The 18,631-nt window shown below is 43.8% G+C and overlaps 1 protein-coding gene across 3 annotated transcripts; it reads left to right on the top strand.

Annotated features, from left to right (window-relative positions):
• The first annotated feature begins 1,745 nt into the window (after positions 1-1,745).
• Positions 1,746-17,919, top strand: LOC120528195 (zinc finger protein 664-like). Of its 3 annotated transcripts, none has more exons than XM_039752278.1 (3): positions 1,746-2,349; positions 10,994-11,476; positions 16,903-17,919. In XM_039752278.1, exons 2-3 carry the CDS (start codon positions 11,113-11,115, stop codon positions 17,868-17,870), a joined length of 1,332 nt encoding a protein of 443 aa, XP_039608212.1. In that variant the 5' UTR covers positions 1,746-2,349; positions 10,994-11,112; the 3' UTR covers positions 17,871-17,919. The 3 variants fall into 3 exon arrangements, with proteins under 3 accessions (XP_039608212.1, XP_039608211.1, XP_039608213.1); XM_039752277.1 differs by lacking the exon at positions 1,746-2,349 and adding an exon at positions 5,635-5,794; XM_039752279.1 differs by lacking the exon at positions 1,746-2,349 and adding an exon at positions 5,789-5,818.
• The last annotated feature ends 712 nt before the right edge of the window (positions 17,920-18,631 follow it).

The following is an 18,631-nucleotide window of genomic DNA, read 5'->3' as shown; positions in this document are numbered from 1 at the left end:
ATTCAAAGTGCCTGAAGGGCTATTTACAGACACCCTCCCAGCCACATTATAAAGTGACGGACAGTCCAGCAGGACAAGCCGACTGTCAAGTTATGTAGCCTTGCTACAGTCTTGCCATGTGATGCCGAGGATGTGTCGTAAGCAACGATGGTTGAAGCTCTCTAGGCGGTTTTCCTGCCTGGCATTCGTAGTCTAGGATGTGCTGCCATACAGCAAGGTGCTGAGGACACGTGGCAAGTATACCTTCCGTTTGGGGCTCAGGGTCCACACTCTTCATGGTCAATTCACGTGGTAAGAAGTCCACTTGACCATCATCATCAAGTTCTTCCATGTGAAGCCTGAATGCCATGATGACTAATTGAGGTCATTGATATCAGGTAGAATGCCTAGAGGGGGCTGGGTGGTCTCGTGGCCTCGGAACCCCTGCAGATTTTATTTATTTATTTTTTTTCCTGTCCTCCCTCCTCGGACCTTACTTTTATTCTTTGTTGATTAGTATTGCCTAATTGTATTTTTTTATATTTTGTCTTTTTTCTCTCTCTTCATCCTGTATAGCACTTTGAACTCCATCATTTGTATGCAAATGTACTCTAGAAATAAATGTTGTTTGGCCATTACACCGGCCTGTCCATTTCACTGTCCAGTGATGGGTTGCTGCTGATGATGGAACCCAGGTAAGTGAAGTGGTCGGTGACTTCAAGCACTGGGACGTCCTGGCCCATGACATTGGACTTCTTAATATTAATAGATAGCCCAGCTTTGGGTTAGAATTTTCATTATTATGTATTTTTATGGGGCAGCACGGTGGTGCAGTGGTTAGCGCTGCTGCCTCACAGTAAGGAGAACTGTGGTTCGCTTCCCGGGTCCTCCCTGCATGGAGTTTGCATGTTCTCCCCGTGTCTGCGTGAGTTTCCTCCCACATGCAGGTTGGGTGCATTGGTGATCATAAATTGTCCCACATGTCTGCTTGGTGGGTGGTTGTGTGGCACCCTGCCCTAGGGTTTGCTTCCTGCCTTGTGCCCTGTGCTAGGATATAGCGGGTTGGCAGATAACTGACTGATGCATTTTTATCTTTTTACTATTATTTGTTCCTCCATGTACAGTTCTAAACGTGGCCTGTCCTAAACTCCTTGAACACATCCTTTAGTTTAAACAATCCTCAACTCGCCCACTCATATGCTTCCCCAATTCACCGGAGTCCCAGTGTCACCTTTACCCTTCTACCCTGCACCAAGATTTGAGCCATGCATTAAAAGCCTTCTAATCTCCTCAGTCTTACCTTGACTGGTGCGTAGCACAGGCAGAACTTCAGAGAAAATGACCCTTGTCAGTTATTCTCGACCTGGCACCTAACTCTTTAAATTTGGATTGCAGGGCAAAAGCGTAAATTAGTGCTAGAAAAAAAGAAGCAGCGGGAAAAGGCACCGTCTGGTACTGAGAGACAGGGCAAGGGGGCTCCTACAAGAGGAGACAAAAGTGGAATTGGCAGCACTGAGGAGAGCAGAGAATTTGAGAAAAAACGGGCAGGGGCGGTTTTTTTTTTTTGAATGTCCCATTTTATCCATCCATTATCCTAACTACAGGGTCACGGTGGTCTGCTGGAGCCAACACGGCTCAAGGCAGGAAACAAACCCCAGGCAGGACACCAACCCACTGCAGGGCATGCACACACACATACACACACCCGGGACAATTTAGAATCGTCAATCCACCTAACCTGCATGTCTTTGGACTGTGGGAGGAAACTCATGCAGACACGGGGAGAACATGCAAACTCCACGCAGGGAGGACCCGGGAAGCGAACCTGAATGACCCATTTAAGTTTACAAAATCCTTGTTTGAATGTCAAAAAGTGGACGGCTTAAAGTGTCCAAAAAAGAATTCGAGGGGTACTTGCGTAACACATATACCGAAAAGGAAAAGCTGGGAGAAATGAGGTTGCCAGGAGATGTGCCGCCGCTAGAAGAATTGGTTAAGGAGATGGATAGAAGTCCCTGTGATATAGCGGGTCCGCGACTCCGAAAGCATAGCATTTTAGTTTTGATTTTATCTATTTCTTTTTTTTTTAATCAGTCTCCGTTGGCGCACACGCGCAACTGCGGGGAACTAATGAGGTAGTTGGATCGAGACGCGCCTGCACGTGAAGGTGCGATCGTTCTCAACTGCTTAATTGTAGTGATGGGAAAAATTAACCCTCCTGAAGCTTTGAGGCTTCCTTTCTATTTATGCCGAAAAAGATTTGAAGATTTTGAAGCGTCCGCCTCCGTAGGAACAGCGACATCTGGTTGTTAACTGAGGTCAATGCAAGAGCGCAAGTGAGATGTTTCAGCCTCATGTCATCAGTAAAAGGTCAGAAAAGTCTGTGTTCATTTTATTCTGCTAAGGTCCTTCTCCATTTATACTATTTAATGAATACACAATCATTAAACATTAAATAATGAATATATATTCTTAGAAGAGATTTTGGCACTGTACCAGAAGTAAGTGTTCTGTGTCATCTCTAAATAAAGAGGATAGTAGTATAATGGCAGACTTAATGTGCAAACCCAAGACACATTACAGATTGAATTTAAGAACAAATATAACTTGGTTTGAGTATGATGGCTAAAATGTCTGCAGGTTCATTTCAAGCATATTTAGAGAGGTTTATGTTTTGCTGTTTGAATCCGAAACACTGGATTAAAAAGACATACCAAAGATATTTCCTGTCGCGGCTTGACAAGTGCCGACGCAGGTGGATGACGTATTGTTGTAAGCCAGTTCTTGCATGCACAGCAAACACCGCACCAACGCAATACTGTATAATTGAAACACGATAATCTTATCATTTCATTTAACAGCATAACAATACGATTCTAATCAGATCATAAAATGTAGACAATAAGGTATGAATGCTCCTAAACGCCGTTTTCCGCTGTTAGTCTCCAACTGTCACCAAAGCTCTCCAAATCTCTCTCTCTCTCTCTCTCCTCACAACCCAAAATTGCTGAATGAGAAGGATGCATTTTATATAAATAGGCTACCTGTTCATTCAGCGCCAAAGCTGCCAAACCATAAAAGCGCGCTGTGAAGCTCTGGTGACGTTCGAAGCTTCAAACGTCACGAGTCACGTGACAGCGGTGACTTGGAGCTCCGACCCAGTGATTCGACTCACTACGCTTCAGATTGACTGGCACAAGCTTCGACGCTTCCGTATCATTTCCCTATGTCTAGAGATTCTGAGAAAAGACTATTAAGTTTACCGTCTTTTAAGAGTCTTAACAATACGTCTGAATGGCAGTTTACTTTATAAGACACGCGTGGAATGCGTGTCGCATATCGCGCGTTTTTGGATAGTGTGGTCATTTTAGCGTGTGTTTTAGGATTTCATTGTTATTTCAGAGTTTTAACAGTATATTAAGGTAGCGATAATTGGCTATGGTTTTAAAGGTGCATGATGAATGCATGCTGGGTGATGTACGTTTTAAGATTTTATGTTTTATATCTCAAAGTTTTTAACTTATTGAGTAGTAGTAAGACAGTTTTAAAAATAATACGCGACTCCGATATGAATTCACCTCAGAGTTTGCCGAGACAAGCTTGTAGTACGCGCCTGTTTTGTGTGACTCCGATCGGAGTTTACCTTCTAGATTGGCAGAACGGGATCGTACAGGAAATAAGTGGTTGATTTTATTACTCTGTAATATGGTTTTATATTAAAGCTAATGGAGATGTATTGGCCGAGCCTTTGTAATCAGGAAGGAAGCGGGGGTGCGTGTAAGACGTCACACGCACTGTTAAAAACGTTCTTGGTGTCGTGGGCCTTAAATCTAACGAAACACCATCTGAGAGATGGGGGGCCCACCTGATGACCTTAGTGATTCTCCTGTGAAGCAGATGGTCCGCCAAGTCGCGAAGAATAGCAGAATGCAAGGCTTTGTACATTTCAAGTTCCGCTGTGGTATGGTGGAGAGGGGGCTCCTCTGAGTCAACTGTTGGGTGCAACACACTATGTGATTAAACGTACTGCATGTCATTTATTCCAACATGGACAATGGCGACTGGATCCACCCCCGCTCTGTCCATGAGCCTATCCACACTTCCAACTGTGAACCTGGAAGTGTCTAGAGCAAATCTGCACTTCAGTTCCCTAAATGATTGAGTCCCCAACTATCACTGCCCCTCTCTTTTGTTGAACTGGTTTTGAGGTGGCCTGTTGGGACTAATTTTGCCGATTTACCATCTCAGAATGTTCAGTGACTCCGTACAGATCCACAAGGACTTGAAAATGGGTTGACACTTCCATTTGTGGGGCTGGTGCTCCCAGACAGTGTGCACCCTTTACCTTGTGCCTTGTGACCGTAACCCACCTACAGTATCTCTATCTACCTGTCTGGTCTTAGAGGTGCACACTGTCTGAAGGACAGCTGGGTCATGTCTGCCAATTCTCTACTATAACGCAGGCCAGCCAACTCCTCCTTCACTTCAGCAACCCTGTGTTCAAGGTGTCGGGTCAGCATGGCATCTCTTGCAGAGATAGTCTTCAAGGTGGACTGACTCCTCCAATCCATCCTCTAAGTCAGGGGTCGCCAACTCCGGTTCTGGAGGACCACTGTGACTGCAGGTTTTCATTCTAACCCTTTTCTTAATGAGTGACCTGTTTTTGCTGCTAATTAACTTTTGAACTAATTTTAATTGACACGTTCTTTAAGACTCAGACCCCTTAACTGTTTCTTTTTCCTTAATTGGCAGCCAATCAATAAGGAGATACAGAATGAGCCAAAACAACTGGTGTCTATCATACATTATCTGAAAATAAAGAAAGATGAAGGTCTCAGGAATGTCGATCTGCTCAGATCCTCCATTTTAACAGTGCTCTTAGAAAGAGAAAATCAACAATTTCAGAAATGATTGATAATGCACCACAAGATCAGCAACAAAGCCACAAAATTAAAGAACGAGTGTAACTAACGATAGGAATCGGCACCTCATTAAGCAACTGGTTGGAGTGAATTTGGTTGGAGTTTAACACCCTGACTTAGTTGGTCTTCTGCTGGCTCACTCATTTCACGTTTCATTTCTGTTTGGGTGCCATTTAAAGGAAAGAAATGAAGAAATTCAATTAAAATGAACTCACAAGAAGTTAATTAGCAGCACAAATAGGGCACTCGTTTAAAAAGAAAAGAGATAAATAGGGCTACAATGACATCCTGCAGCCACGGTGGTCCTCCAGGACTGGACTTGACGACCCCTGCTCTAAAAAGTACAACATGACTTGCATTACACTGGCCTCATTATTAAAAAGGTGGATTTGGGCTTCTAAAACCGTCCAACCTTTTTTTAAGTAACATTTAAATGATTTAACTTAACTGATTAAACTAAAAAATAACAATAAAAAAATCAGGAATTAATACAGTCACTCGTCTCTCATAATTATTGATTTGTATTATTTTATACGATAGAAATTCGTTTTCTGCGGTGGGTTGGCACCCTGCCCAGGATTGGTTCTTGCCTTGTGCCCTGTGTTGGTTGGGATTGGCTCCAGCAGACCCCCGTGACCCTGTATTCGGATTCAGCGGGTTAGAAAATGGATGGATGGATGGGAAATTCGTTTTAAGAACAGAGACAAACGAAACGTTTTAAAATAATCCTCCCTCAGTCCAGTAGATGGCAGTATTTAGCCACTTATATGACGTTTTTCACGAGTCGCTCGTTGATGACTCGTTCTGTTTCTCTTTGTTTGATGCCGCTGGCTGCCGAGACACGTGAGGGGCAAAAAGGGAGCAGAAAATAAGGAGCGGGAGGTAAAGTGCCGGTAAGCAACGAGTGCAACAGGCGGGTAAGCGAGGAAAAAGTGGAGCATGGCGTGAGGAGACAAGTCCTGGGATTGAAAACCCAAGGCAGGCAGCGTGGGGGCAATCAATCTGGAGAAAGGGAGAAGGGACCGAGAGATTCACGGCAGCCCGTCATGGCCATCCTTCTTTGATGCTGAAGAAAATGCACCCCCTCTCGCGTTTAAGTTCACGTTGAGTCTCCAGGCTGCTGTGTGAGCCGCTAGCTCGTCCCGTCTGTGCGCGTCACTCAGTCAGCTTTTAGTGTGCGGGGAAATCCACAAAAACCCGATACCCCAAGTTTCATCAGACATTTACCGTAAATATCATTTTCAATACGAACAGAGAGGTCTTTTGGACAGGTCTGGGTTGATGCAGAGACTTATATAGGGGGGTTAAGTGAGTGGAGGGGCGCATAGCTGTGACATTAAAAAGTTTTGTAATGTGTTTTCGAGTGCTTTAAACTCGTGGCGATTACATTTAAAGACAGTAACAAACCCTGAAACTTGTCGTCCCACTCGGTGGGACTTAATGTGTGCGGCGGATGGAGTGATGGCAGACAGGGCTTCGGTCGCGCCTGTCACTTTAACGGCTTTATTCTGCCATTTTGTAAAGACAGTGGACAGAGGTTAACCTTCATTATACACATTTCATTTCCTCACATACGAGTCCTCGCTCTCCAACCATCCATACATCTATTATCCAACTGCAGCCAACACAGGGCGCAAGGCAGGGAACAAATCCTGCAGGGGACACGCACACACTAGGGACAATTGAGAATCGTCAATGCATGTCCTTGGACTGTGGGAGGAAACCCACGCAGAAACAGGATGAACATGCAAACTCCACCAGGGAAGTGAACGCAGGTCTCTTAAATGCACAGCAGCAGCGCTACCCACTGTGCCACCGTGCCGCCCCGCTCACCATCCAATAATCCTTTCATACTGTGGCGTGCAGGCGGCTGCTAATGGACTATGCATTAGGGACAGAAAGGGTAGAGCTGTGTAAGTGAGGGGGCTGTGAGAAGGGGGGTCTTTGGAAATGAGAGACAGGAGGAGGCTTGTAGGTAAAGGAAGGGGTGAGTTAAGGAGTCCAGAGATAACAAGATGAGTGTTATAGCGGGATACAAAATGACACAAGGTGAGTGGCAGAAGACAAGCTGATAGATGAGGAGAGCTTTGCTTTTATATTTTGAAAGCACGCTCATTAATTCAGTTAATTAAGACAAGACCATGTTTGTAACACAGCTAAGATTAGAAGTGAAGCTTTGGAATGCCAGGGGCCTCATGCAGAACGCCGTGCGCAGAATTCGCACTATAACATGACATAAGCACAAAAGCCAAAAAAATCGAGATGCAGGAATCTGTGCGTGCGGCAAAACTCCACGTTCTTCCGCTCCATAAATCCTGATCAGCGTGAAAAGTAACACTCGTGCACGCGCCTGCTGTCCCGTCCCATCTTCTCCCACAATTGCAAGTCCTTGAATATGCAAATCAATATAAATCGCCCTTAAGCTCAGCGTTCTGTGAAAAGCACGGGGGGAAAATATAAGAATTTCAGTGAATACCAAGTGGAGGCAAAGGAAAAACGTACTATTTGTTCAAATAAACCGTGGTATAAACGGCAAAAGGGAGCCGATTGAGTGACAGAGTGTCGGAGAAACTCGAAAGCTCAAGTTCACAAAGTCTCACAGTGCCTGAAATAAAAAATGAAGTTGTCAGATATCAAAGTCGCCGTGAAAAGGGGAGTCGTAGCCCACCGTCTGCGCTTATTAGGGTACAGGCAAAAAAAAATAGGCACACAGTGGGGAAAAAATCTCGAAATTTCCACTCTAATCACATAGTTTAACATCACAAACTTCATCTTAAAATCATTTAATTTACTAGTTTCTCAAATCCCATCGGAACTAAAGTAGCACATTAAATGCTTTGTTTTGCATTTGTTCTTCTATGTGCTCTGTGTGTGTAAATCACTACGTGCTTCTTAAACCGGCTTTCTCTTCCTCCGACAGGACACAGACTCCATGACATTCGTGATATTACAGCTCTCTGAATAATTAAAATAATGAGACGTACACTTGATATCATTTTCATGATGATAGGAGTTAAATCCTATTATTAAAAATGGGAACACGGTGGCGCAGTGATTGTGCGCGACCTTCGATGAAATACTTTATTGCAGCAGTCCTGTCTCTTTCAGACGTGCTGACCTCCAATTCCTGTCCTTCCTTTTCTTTCTCCACATACCCAATCGCCACACAATCAGCTCTGTAATAGACGTTAAGCCATCTGTAAGCTTACAACGACCATTCTTCAAAATGTTTAAGGAACATTGAAATATCTTCGTGGTACGTGTTTAATTATTCTATCCATCTATCCTTCCAGTGTCGTGCCAGTCCCAGCAAGAATACAGCACGAGGTAGGATCAATCCGTGAACTAGCTAGCGCTGCAGCACCGTGTCCTCACATGTTTAATTGATAACAATATAGATTATTTAAATGAAGTTGAAGTTTTATCTGTATAATCAACATATTTTGCTGCATTTCATCTTAAAAATGATATCGTCATCATATGTAAATACACGCTAAGTGGCGCAGGTTGTGCAATATTATTACTGAAGTGCAAGTTTACCGTGATGTGATTGTACTTCTAAGTACCAACAGTTCTACAAGGAGGATGGACTGATTGAGTGCTTTTAAAGTTCTTGGGATGAAACTGTTTCTGAACTGCGAGGTCCGTACAGGAAAGGCTCTGAAACGTTTGTCGTATGGGAGCAGTTCAAGTAGACAACATGGCTGTGGCAGCATGTGCTTGATGCTGTATACCGACAGTTCTCTTTCTGATCAGCTGCTGTAGAGCTGTGACTCACACTCAGATACAGTGATATAAACACTCTGAGTGGTGCAGTGAGAGTAATATGGAAAAAGATGATCCGCTGTGGCAACTCCTAACGGGAACAGCTGAAAGAAGAAGAAGGTGCAGTGAGAGTAACAACGCTAAAGCAGTTCTGGTATTTGGAATACTATGGCTGTTCCCTGGACCATTATATTGTTACGAGTTAATTACAATAAGATGCGTTACAATAATAAACAATATGCGGTTAGTTTCTGTATATTTATAAAGCCGTGTCATGAAAATAATGAGTAACCACACAGGAACAGTAGCACTGCTTTGACGCTGGGTGCCGCCATTCTGCAAAACCGAGCGGAGAACTTGCGTACGAGAAGGCATGAGGTGCCGTGGAAATGTGTGTGGCTTTACGCCAAGCTTAGGTTTTATACACCGTGATTTGAACACGGAAACGTTCTTACACAACATTTTTGTGCGTACGCACCATTTATACATGAGCCCCCAGGACCTTGGGGTTGTGCCGGCTTATTACGCTTAAACGGTAATCGAGATGGAAACGTGTCTCATGTTTTTTTTTAAAAAAAAAAATAATACACGTCACCAGTAAGTGACCAATAAATCAATTGGATTGTTTGCACCAGCAGATGATGATCAATGTATAAGGCAAAGGCCAAGTGAGAGGAAACAAACGCCAGGCTGATCCCCAGCTCTTTGGATTTCCACGCTCGTTTATTGACGGTGATCTCTTATCACGGAGAATTTCACCCACGGCGGCATAAAATGTGTCGAAAGAAAAAAAAAAAAAGGCATCGTATGCTGCTGAAAAACTGCTGAATTTGGTCATCGCAATGACCGCAAGTAACGCGGACGGTGTGAAATCAAAACTAAAGAAAGGAAAATTTCTAATAAAGCACACATGGCGGACTTAACGGCTAAAGGCAAAAAGACTCACACAAGCCTCGTTCAGCCAGCGGCGATTGCAATGAATAAAGTGACTTATGGTGATATGTTGGATCCTTTGTGTGTGATAATGTTGGGCGACACATTGACGACCTGCTGCATGCCATTACGGGTTTGAATGAGCGAATCTGGCGGAGGGCTGAGTCTGCAGTCCAGTGTGATGAGTAAGCGGGTCTGCTCGGGTACTTGTGTTTGTCGTCACAATTTTGATTCATTTATGGGCACAGTAAATGAAACTGCGTATAAGGGGGTGGGGCTGCCAGCAGTGACCCTCATGTTGCAAAAGGGGTTCCAGGAGGGGGAAAAAAGTTTGAGAACATCTGGTTCAAGTGGCCAGTTAGTAATGAGTTACTTGTAAAATGACGCCTGCGATATCGTTGTGTCCTCCACAGCACGCTGTCCTGTTCTTCATCCTTTTGTGTTTCTTCAACTCGAATGACAATATGGAGCTGGTTCTGTTTAGTTTAAGCCAACTTACAAAGGATGCCAACATAATGGAGTAAACATCAATCTAGGGAACTGTTTGGGAACAACAAGTTTGACAGGACGAGGGTACAAAATCAATCGCCACAAGTGAAGATTCCAGCTAGTGACAAAAACCAAACAGCTGATGCCAGTTTGATGGAAATTCACAGAACAAGAGATAGGTGTGTAGGATAAACCTGTGCGAATGGCAAATGTATTTTAAGTGGTCACTCCTAGGAGTGGGGGCATCGTGTGCAGGCAGTGGGCATTCAGTCCAGGGTTCAAGTGGAGCCAGAACAGGGCTGCCTCTGATCCAGAGAAATCATTTTGGGGCTGGGATGGAAGTGACAGCTGTGGGAGCGTTAAAGTCCTCTTCATTCCAGAAAGATAAAGCAAGAGGAATGAGAGAAGGAGTGCCTTTGAGTACGGAGTGGGCAGGTGGAAAAGCACTAGCGACCGTTCAGGCATGTCCACTGAAGCTGTCCATCGGCTTCTTCACATTTGTTAATGTTTGTTAAACGTGACCCCCGTATGTGTTTGTGCTGAAGATGCTTTCTTTAATTCTGTGGGCGTCTCTGTAGTTGTTGTGTGTCAAATCACTACATCACATGCCAAGTCTCTTTTGAGGTGGTAGTCTTAGTTTAGGCCCAGTCCAGAGTTTAGGTTACATTTTGATTAGACTTGAGTAGACCTGTGCTGCCACTCTGAAATGATTCAAAATTTAAAATCCTGAGTTTTTAAATGTTCTTCTTAGGCTAACAGTGAGGGTTCAAAGCAGTTGAAATTTCGCAGAAAAACTGAGGTGGTGGTTCTCTGTGTTTGTTATTAACTGGAAGTTATCCCTTAAATGTTTTTGAGTTATTTTGGGGAACTTGTATAAAGTAATTCTATGACTTTTATTTTCACAGATAAAAAGTTGCCTCCTTCACGTTAGGCCAAGCATGGGGGGGTCTAATGGCGTCCGTGTGAGAAGCCAACCTTAGAAAAGAAGAGCAGACTTGGAGAAGAGAAGAGTTTAACACAGAGCATGGCCTCCACCATGAATGAAAGACTGTCATGCATTAAAGAAGAGGACTGTGAGTGGGGTGAAACAGAAGATGGGAAGTCAGAGGCCCGTGAAGGGAGAATTTCTGTTTATAAAGAGGAGGAGGGCAAGGGGGAGATGATTGAAGTTAAAGTGGAGGATTTGGAAGAGGTCTCCGTTAGTGGGAATCTTTTCAAACAAGAGATTTCTGAAGAATCTTATTCCAGTTTACAGCACTGGGGCATTGACACGGGACAACCGGCTACCCAGCAGAGTTCTGCAGAAGTGAAATTCGAGTTTGAAGAGAAAATCAGTGAAGGAAGCTGGAAGGAAGAAGAGCAGCTGTCATCTGGGAATGTGGGAATTAGTAAGTAATATGATTAAACATCAAGGGAACAAAAAACGCCTTACATTTACAAGTCCAATGAGTTTTTGTGTTACCACTTTAAGTAGGTGGAAGTGGCAGTCGGGTACACAAACAGAGACGAGCTGCAGGTGTCCAAGGCGTCTAAAAATAGCTGATCTAACAAATAATAATACTGTAAAGGTTTGTGCAAACTCTTAGAAAACGGAAAGCATCCACCACATGGCTTACCCATTCAAAGCTGTAATTTTTACAGCACATCATTGTCAGTGTTACGTTTATTGAAATTAAAACAATAATTTCTAATCCTGTCCATCCTCGCCACACCCAATGCAAATCTTATCATCTTTAGCTCTGCCACCTCCAGCTCTGTCTCCTGTGCCACCGTCTCCAGCCCATATAACATAGCTGGTCTCACTACCGTCCTGTAGACCTTCCCATTCACTCTTGCTGATACCCGTCAGTCACAAATCACTCCTGACACTCTTCTCCACTCACTCCACCCTGCCTGCACTCTCTTTTTCACCTCTCTTCCACAATCCCCATTCCTCTGTACTGTTGATCCCAAATATTTAAACTCCTCCACCTTCACCAACTCTACTCCCCTCAACCTCACCATTCCACTGACCTCCCTCTCATTCACACCCATGTATTCTGTCTTGGTGGTCCTACTGACCTTCATTCCTCTCCTCTCATTTCTCCACCTCTCCAGGGTCTCCTCAACCTGCTCCCTACTATCGCTACAGATCACAAGGTCATCAGCAAACATCACAGTCCATGGGGACCCCTGTCTAATCTCCTCTTGTCAACCTGTCCATAGGCGTCAATGTGCTTGGACCCGGTCAGATCTTTTGTGATGTGGGCACCAAGGTATCTGAAACTGTCCAGCCTCTCCACCTGTTAAGAGTGCTGTTAGTTGTGATGTGGTTGTTGTGCTTCTTCTTCTTCTCCAGAGCCCACAATCACCTCCTTGGTCTTTCTGACATTTAGAAGTAAACTGTTGTCCTGACACCCATGTGGTGGACTCTCTACGTCACCCAGGAACGCCTGATGACTGTTGTTAGAGATCAGGCCCAGCACAGTTGTGTCCATCAGCAAATTGACAATGCTGTCAGTGTCTCGTGTAGCCGTGCAGTCATACGTGTAGAGGGAGTACGGCAGTGGACTCGGAACGCGGCCCCGTGGAGTACATTTCTTGAGAGTGAGGAATGGTGAGGTGTGACCACCCACTGAAACCACCACAAGAAGATAAAAAACCCCAGTTGCACAAAGATGTCTTCAGACGCAGGACCCTGAGTTTGGTGAGGAGCTTAGATTGCCGTATTGTGGTAAATTCCAAACTCTTGCCTACAGATGGCGTTCAAATGTAATTACCACTCACGTTGTCCTGGTGGGACATTTCCGATCAAGGAGATGGTATCATCTCTGGACCTACTGGAGTGATTTGTGAACTGTAATGGAGCTAGGTCTTCATTAGTTGTAGAGAATATGAAATTCTTGACTAGTCTCTTGAAACGCTTCACTGTTATAGCTGCTAGTGAGACGGGATGATGTTTGTTCAGACAGGATGGATGTTATTTCTTTGGTGCTGGAACAACGGTGGATGTTTTTGAAGCACGTCGCTACAACAGACTGAGTTAAAAACAGTTTAAATGTTACTGTGAGCACTGGTGCAAGCTGATCAGCAGAAATCTTAAAACCACGTCCTGGAATGAGGTCCGGACCTGCTGACCCTCCTGGTGATCATTTAACCGAAGGCTCTCCTAACAATTTGTGTGTGTATATTGTATAATAATTAAGAGTAACATATTAAATAGATTCAGTGGCACACCTCAATCATCCATTGCATTAGACCTCTTTTTTATTATTTTTATAACAGTCCACACAATAGTTTTGTTTTCACTCTAGTAAGAGATAAAAAGTATAAAATGTTATACATTTGAGAGACGGACACTAAAATAAAAACACTCATTTATAAGTATTGTCAAGTCTGGTGTAGTCCTCATAATACTGATTTGTTTTTATGGTCCCATCGAGTGCACAAAAGTTCAGTTTGCTTTCAACAAACCTATTGGACCATCCCTGGTGTGGCAAAATATCCGCATCTACAATCGTCTGTTCGCGTTCACGTCGTTCAATCCTCAAAATGTTGATTTACACGATTCAGGAACATACGCTCTGAGAATCTGTGGTCCCGCTACAATTAAAGCTACGACAAGTTTAATTTCAAAGAAACCACAATTCGGTCAGGGTTTTATTTATGATCAACATAGAATCGAAAGAGTTAAACGTTCAAACACATTAGAAATTCTACAGCCAATCTTCTTGTTCTTTCGGCTGCTCCCGTTAGGGGTCGCCACAGCGGATCATCTTCTTCCATATCTTTCTGTTCTCTGCATCTTGTTCTTTTACACCCTTCACCTTCGTGTCCTCTCACACCACATCTATAAACCTTCGCTTAGGCCTTCCTCTTCCCTGGCAGCTCTATCGTTAACATCCTTCTCCCAATACAGCCAGCATCTCTCCTCTGCACATGTCCAAACCGTCGCAATCTCACCTCTCTGACTTTGTCTCCCAACTGTCCCACCTGAGCTGACCCTCTAATGTTCTCATTTCTAATCCTGTCCATCCTCGTCACACCGAATGCATATCTTAGCATCTTTAGCTCTGCCACCTCCAGCTCTGTCTCCTGTGCCACCATCTCCAACCCATATACCATAGCTGGTCTCACTACCATCCTGTAGACCTTCCCTTTGACTCTTGTTGATACCCGTCTGTCACAAATCACTCCACCCTGCCTGCACTCTCTTCTTCACTTCTCTTCCACAATCTCCATTACTCTGTACTGTTGATCCCAAGTATTTAAACTCATCCTCCTTCGCCAACTCTACTCCCTTCATCCTCACCATTCCACTGACCTCCCTCTCATTCACACCCATGTATTCTGTCTTGTTGGTCCTACTGACCTTCATTCCTCTCCTCTCCAGAGCAGATCTTCATCTCTCCAGGGTCTCCTCAACCTGCTCCCTACTATTGCTACAGACAATAATGGATACAAATCCACACGTCCAAAAGTATCGCACTTTACCAGAAAATTATCCGAAAAACACGGACAAAGAAGCTTTCTTGGATTTCTATATGAATCCAAAAGATCACAATCGCATATATAATAAACCAACAGGTGAGGAACTGTCCGATAATAGTTTTGAAAGACAGAGATGTCAAAGAAAGAGTTGATATTTGTGTTTATCCAAAGGCACAGCACAATCCGGGAAATGACTAGTGCGTAGGGGTTGGCGAGCAAAGTGAGCAGGGGGCAGAGCCCCCTAGTATTTACATATTAACAGGCAAGATAGTTTAAACATAATTCCCCGAACAACAAAGACATAGCAAGAATAAAGACAAAAATCGACAAATTAGGGTGCGATGTGCTATCGCTAGAGAGAACCTCAAATCATCACAGATTGGTTTACTGTCCTTAAAGTTCAAGAGGCTGTGGTGGGCTGGCGCCCTGCCTGGGGTTTGTTTCCTGCCTTGCGCCCTGTGTTGGCTGAGATTGACTCCAGCAACCCCCCCGTGACCCTTTAGTTAGGATATAGCGGGTTGAATGATGGATGGATGGATGAAGTTCAAGAGGAAGATGAAATGCTGGAAGCACAATGGAGTATGCAGGCAGCCAATGCCAACAGCATGTTCTGTCCTACCAGTCCATAGGTTGATCACTGCCGTGAGACTACACAAAAGTTTGTCTTCAGAGACGCGTCTCCCTTGTAACCCTGGGTAAAATAAACCTTCTTCCAGCAGGTGGATTCTCAGCACTAACACGCTGTTGCTTCTCGCTTCACCACTCCATGTGCGTCTCTCTTTCTCTCTCAGTCTCTTCCTTCCCTTCCAGGTTAAATTGTCTTCAGCCTGACCGTCCTGTCCACACTGTGTCTTCTTCTTAAAGTTGCAGTTGCCCATTTTCCAGTGAACCCTCAGCATCCCATTTCCTGAGGTACACCCAGAGGTGGCTTTAGGGGTGTGCGGTGCAATGCCGCGCTGGGCCAGTTTACGTCAAACGCTGTTACCGGTATGTGTGGACTGTCCTTCTGAGCCCTCATAGATGTTCTCAATGTTCAATTCTTAGGGTTGCTTAAACTTCACATGTGTGCACATAGTCATGGATTATCTCAGGCCCATCTTGAGTTCATGGTAAGCACTTTGCATTTGTGGAATCAATTGAGACTCAATTTCAAAACAATGATCATTCAGGTAAAACTTCTTCAGCTAAGTCTGAACTTGATAAGTGTTTTTCTTGGAACAGCACCAGAAACACCAAACAGTGTGCCATTTATCTCAAGCTAAGATTTTATTTATTACTAGCAGATTACCCAGTGGCTTCGCTCACTGAGTGGAAGGGAAAAATTTGTGGCTCTCGTGAGGCAACGGCATTAATGACCCAATTCTATGATTTGCCTCTGCATTTTAAATGTTGGCATAATGCCAGACTCCTCGGTAGCAGCCGTAGTACCAAACGATGTCCTCTGAAAACACGAATTGTATTTCCAAATGTTCTATAGAAGATGAGTTGAATGTGGATATGCTCCAGAAATAAGTGACAACGGTACAGGTGGATGGCTTAAAGGTGTTAATTTCACCTTGCCGTCTGAACAACACATCCCGCGTGATTCAAATGTAACCCTCTGTGCTTGGCCGTACTCACACATGATGTCCATTTCTCCTATTGTAACTTTTGGATGTAATCTTTTTCAACGTTAAAATTGAATCCCTCCATATACAGACCCTGACGCCTGTGTGAAGTGGTAGCCTGTGAATACTGCATCCGTCGAATTCGATTCTGTTCAGCACGTTGTTCGGGTGTTTGTGAGGCCATCAATTGTGGTTGTCGTGTATGTTGATCAGCGAGCCGTCTCTCTCGATTTGGTTCTGTCTCACTTTCTCTGTGTAACCTGACTGTTAGATAGATAGATAGATACTTTATTAATCCCAAGGGGAAATTCACATTGTGGTCATACGTAAGTACGTTGTTTGGGTGTTTGTGAGGCCATCAATTGTGATTGTCGTGTATGTTGATCAACGAGCCGTCTGTCTCGATCTGCTTCTGTCTCACTTTCTCTGTGTAACCTGACTGTTGTGGTCATACGTAAGTACGTTGTTCGGGTGTTTGTGAGGCCATCAATTTGTGATTGTTGTATACGTTCATCAATGACCTGCAAGCCGTCTCTCTCGATCTGCTTCTGTCTCACTTTCTCTGTGTAACCTGACTCCTGTGGTCATACGTAATTTCCATTTCAAACGCGAGTGCATTATAATGTGTTATGTGGTCATATGTAATTTCCATTTTAAATGCGAAAATAATTTATATATATATATATATATATAAAGACATTAAATAACTTTTTTTTAATTCTTTTTTAACACTGCAGGTTTCCAAGAGAATATCAGCTTATCCCGATCTTCATTTGCTCAGACCTCTCCTCAGTGCAGAATGCAACAGAAACAGCATAAGGAGGAAATGAAGAAATCATCAGAGAATGTGACAGCTCCCTCTTTCCAGTGCAGTTCTCTTCCTGTGAGAAAAGCCACCAGTACTAACCAACAACAAGGCCGTAACGCAGATCCAGAGGCTCCGTATGCTGGCCGAGAATGTGGACAAACTTTGAAAAACAAGTCTGACTGTAAAGATGACAAATCGATTCATACAAAACCAAAGCAGTATTGCTGTTCTGAATGTGGAAAACGATTCCTCTATGACAGCTGGCTCCAGGCACATATTAGAAAGCATACGGGAGAAAAACCTCATTGCTGTTCTGAATGTGGCAAGCAATTTTCCACCATTTACAGTCTCCAAAGCCATATGAGAATCCACACTGGACAACTGCCCTATGGGTGTGCTGAATGTGGGAAAAGATTCATCAAAAGTAGCCATCTTCAGAGCCACACTAGAATTCACACTGGAGAAAAACCTCATTGTTGTTCTGAATGTGGAAAGCGATTTTTTAACAGTTACAGTCTCCGCATCCATCAAAGAATCCACACTGGAGAAAAGCCATATGAGTGTGCAGAATGTGGGAAAAGATTTGTTAAAAGCAGCCATCTTGAGAGCCACACAAGAATTCATACTGGAGAAAAGCCATTTTGCTGCTCTGAATGTGGCAAACGATTTACCATCAGTAGCCACCTTCAGAGACACACAAGAATCCATACTGGAGAGAAGCCGTATTGCTGCTCTGAATGTGGCAAACAGTTTTCAAACAGTTGCAATCTCCAAAGACATGCAAGAATCCACAGTGGAGAAAAGCCATATTGTTGTTCTGATTGTGGCAAACAATTTTCTGATAGTCGTGGTCTCCAAAGGCACACAGCAATCCACAATGGAGAAATAAACAACTGAAATTGTGGTAGTGGTTCTGGGATAAACCGGCCTTATGTTAAAAAAAAAATCAAGCCCATCTGAACATCTTACCATTTGCCACGGAGCCGCATGAATTACAGAAGGAAACACTAATGGGGGCAAATGCAAGTACCACACTGAGCCCTGGCAACAAATCTCAGAGAATAACGTCAGCAGTAGAGTAAAAATCACTCCATGACTCGGGAGGGAGGTTCACTTCTGTCTAGATAGAATGCAACCCAAGCCCTTGTACTGTTGAAAAATTAAACAAGAGGAAAAACTGTAGGCCTGTGCTTATTGTGACAATAGATTAACTGACAATAGCAATCTTCAGAAGCACACAGAAATTCATACTGGAGAAAAGAAAAAAAAAAAAGAAGCAGCAGCATAACCAATAAGAGCCTCTTTGGCCAAAGAAAGCTAGAAACACTCACACATCTGGTGGCCTGGTGTGAGGTCCTGATGTCAGAAAGATTATATGCTGAAAGAGACAGCAAAGTGGGCAGATTCATTCACTGGAAAATCTATTAGAGATGCAACATACCAGCATCAAAAAGACACTGGGACCACAGTCCAGACTGCATAAGGGAACGATGCAGGTGCTACACTGGTGGGAGTAAGAATAATGCAAAATGACAAGATGTTAGTCACTTGGGACACATCAATACCAACTGACAGAAAAACAGATGCCAGAAAACAAGATGATGTTATCAAGAAAAAGTCTTAAGAAAGCCTGGATAATTCAGGTATCAATTCCTAGT

This window comes from Polypterus senegalus, chromosome 4 (genome assembly GCF_016835505.1).
Source record: "Polypterus senegalus isolate Bchr_013 chromosome 4, ASM1683550v1, whole genome shotgun sequence".
Taxonomy (NCBI): Eukaryota; Metazoa; Chordata; class Cladistia; order Polypteriformes; family Polypteridae; genus Polypterus; species Polypterus senegalus.
This window is presented reverse-complemented; position numbering and strand designations above follow the sequence as displayed.

Coding starts and splice junctions, on each gene's coding strand:
- LOC120528195 (XM_039752278.1), top strand. CDS start 11,113: ATGGCCTCCACCATGAATGAAAGACTGTCATGCATTAAAGAAGAGGAC. Junction 11,477..16,902: donor ATCTGGGAATGTGGGAATTA/GTAAGTAATATG, acceptor TTAACACTGCAG/GTTTCCAAGAGAATATCAGC.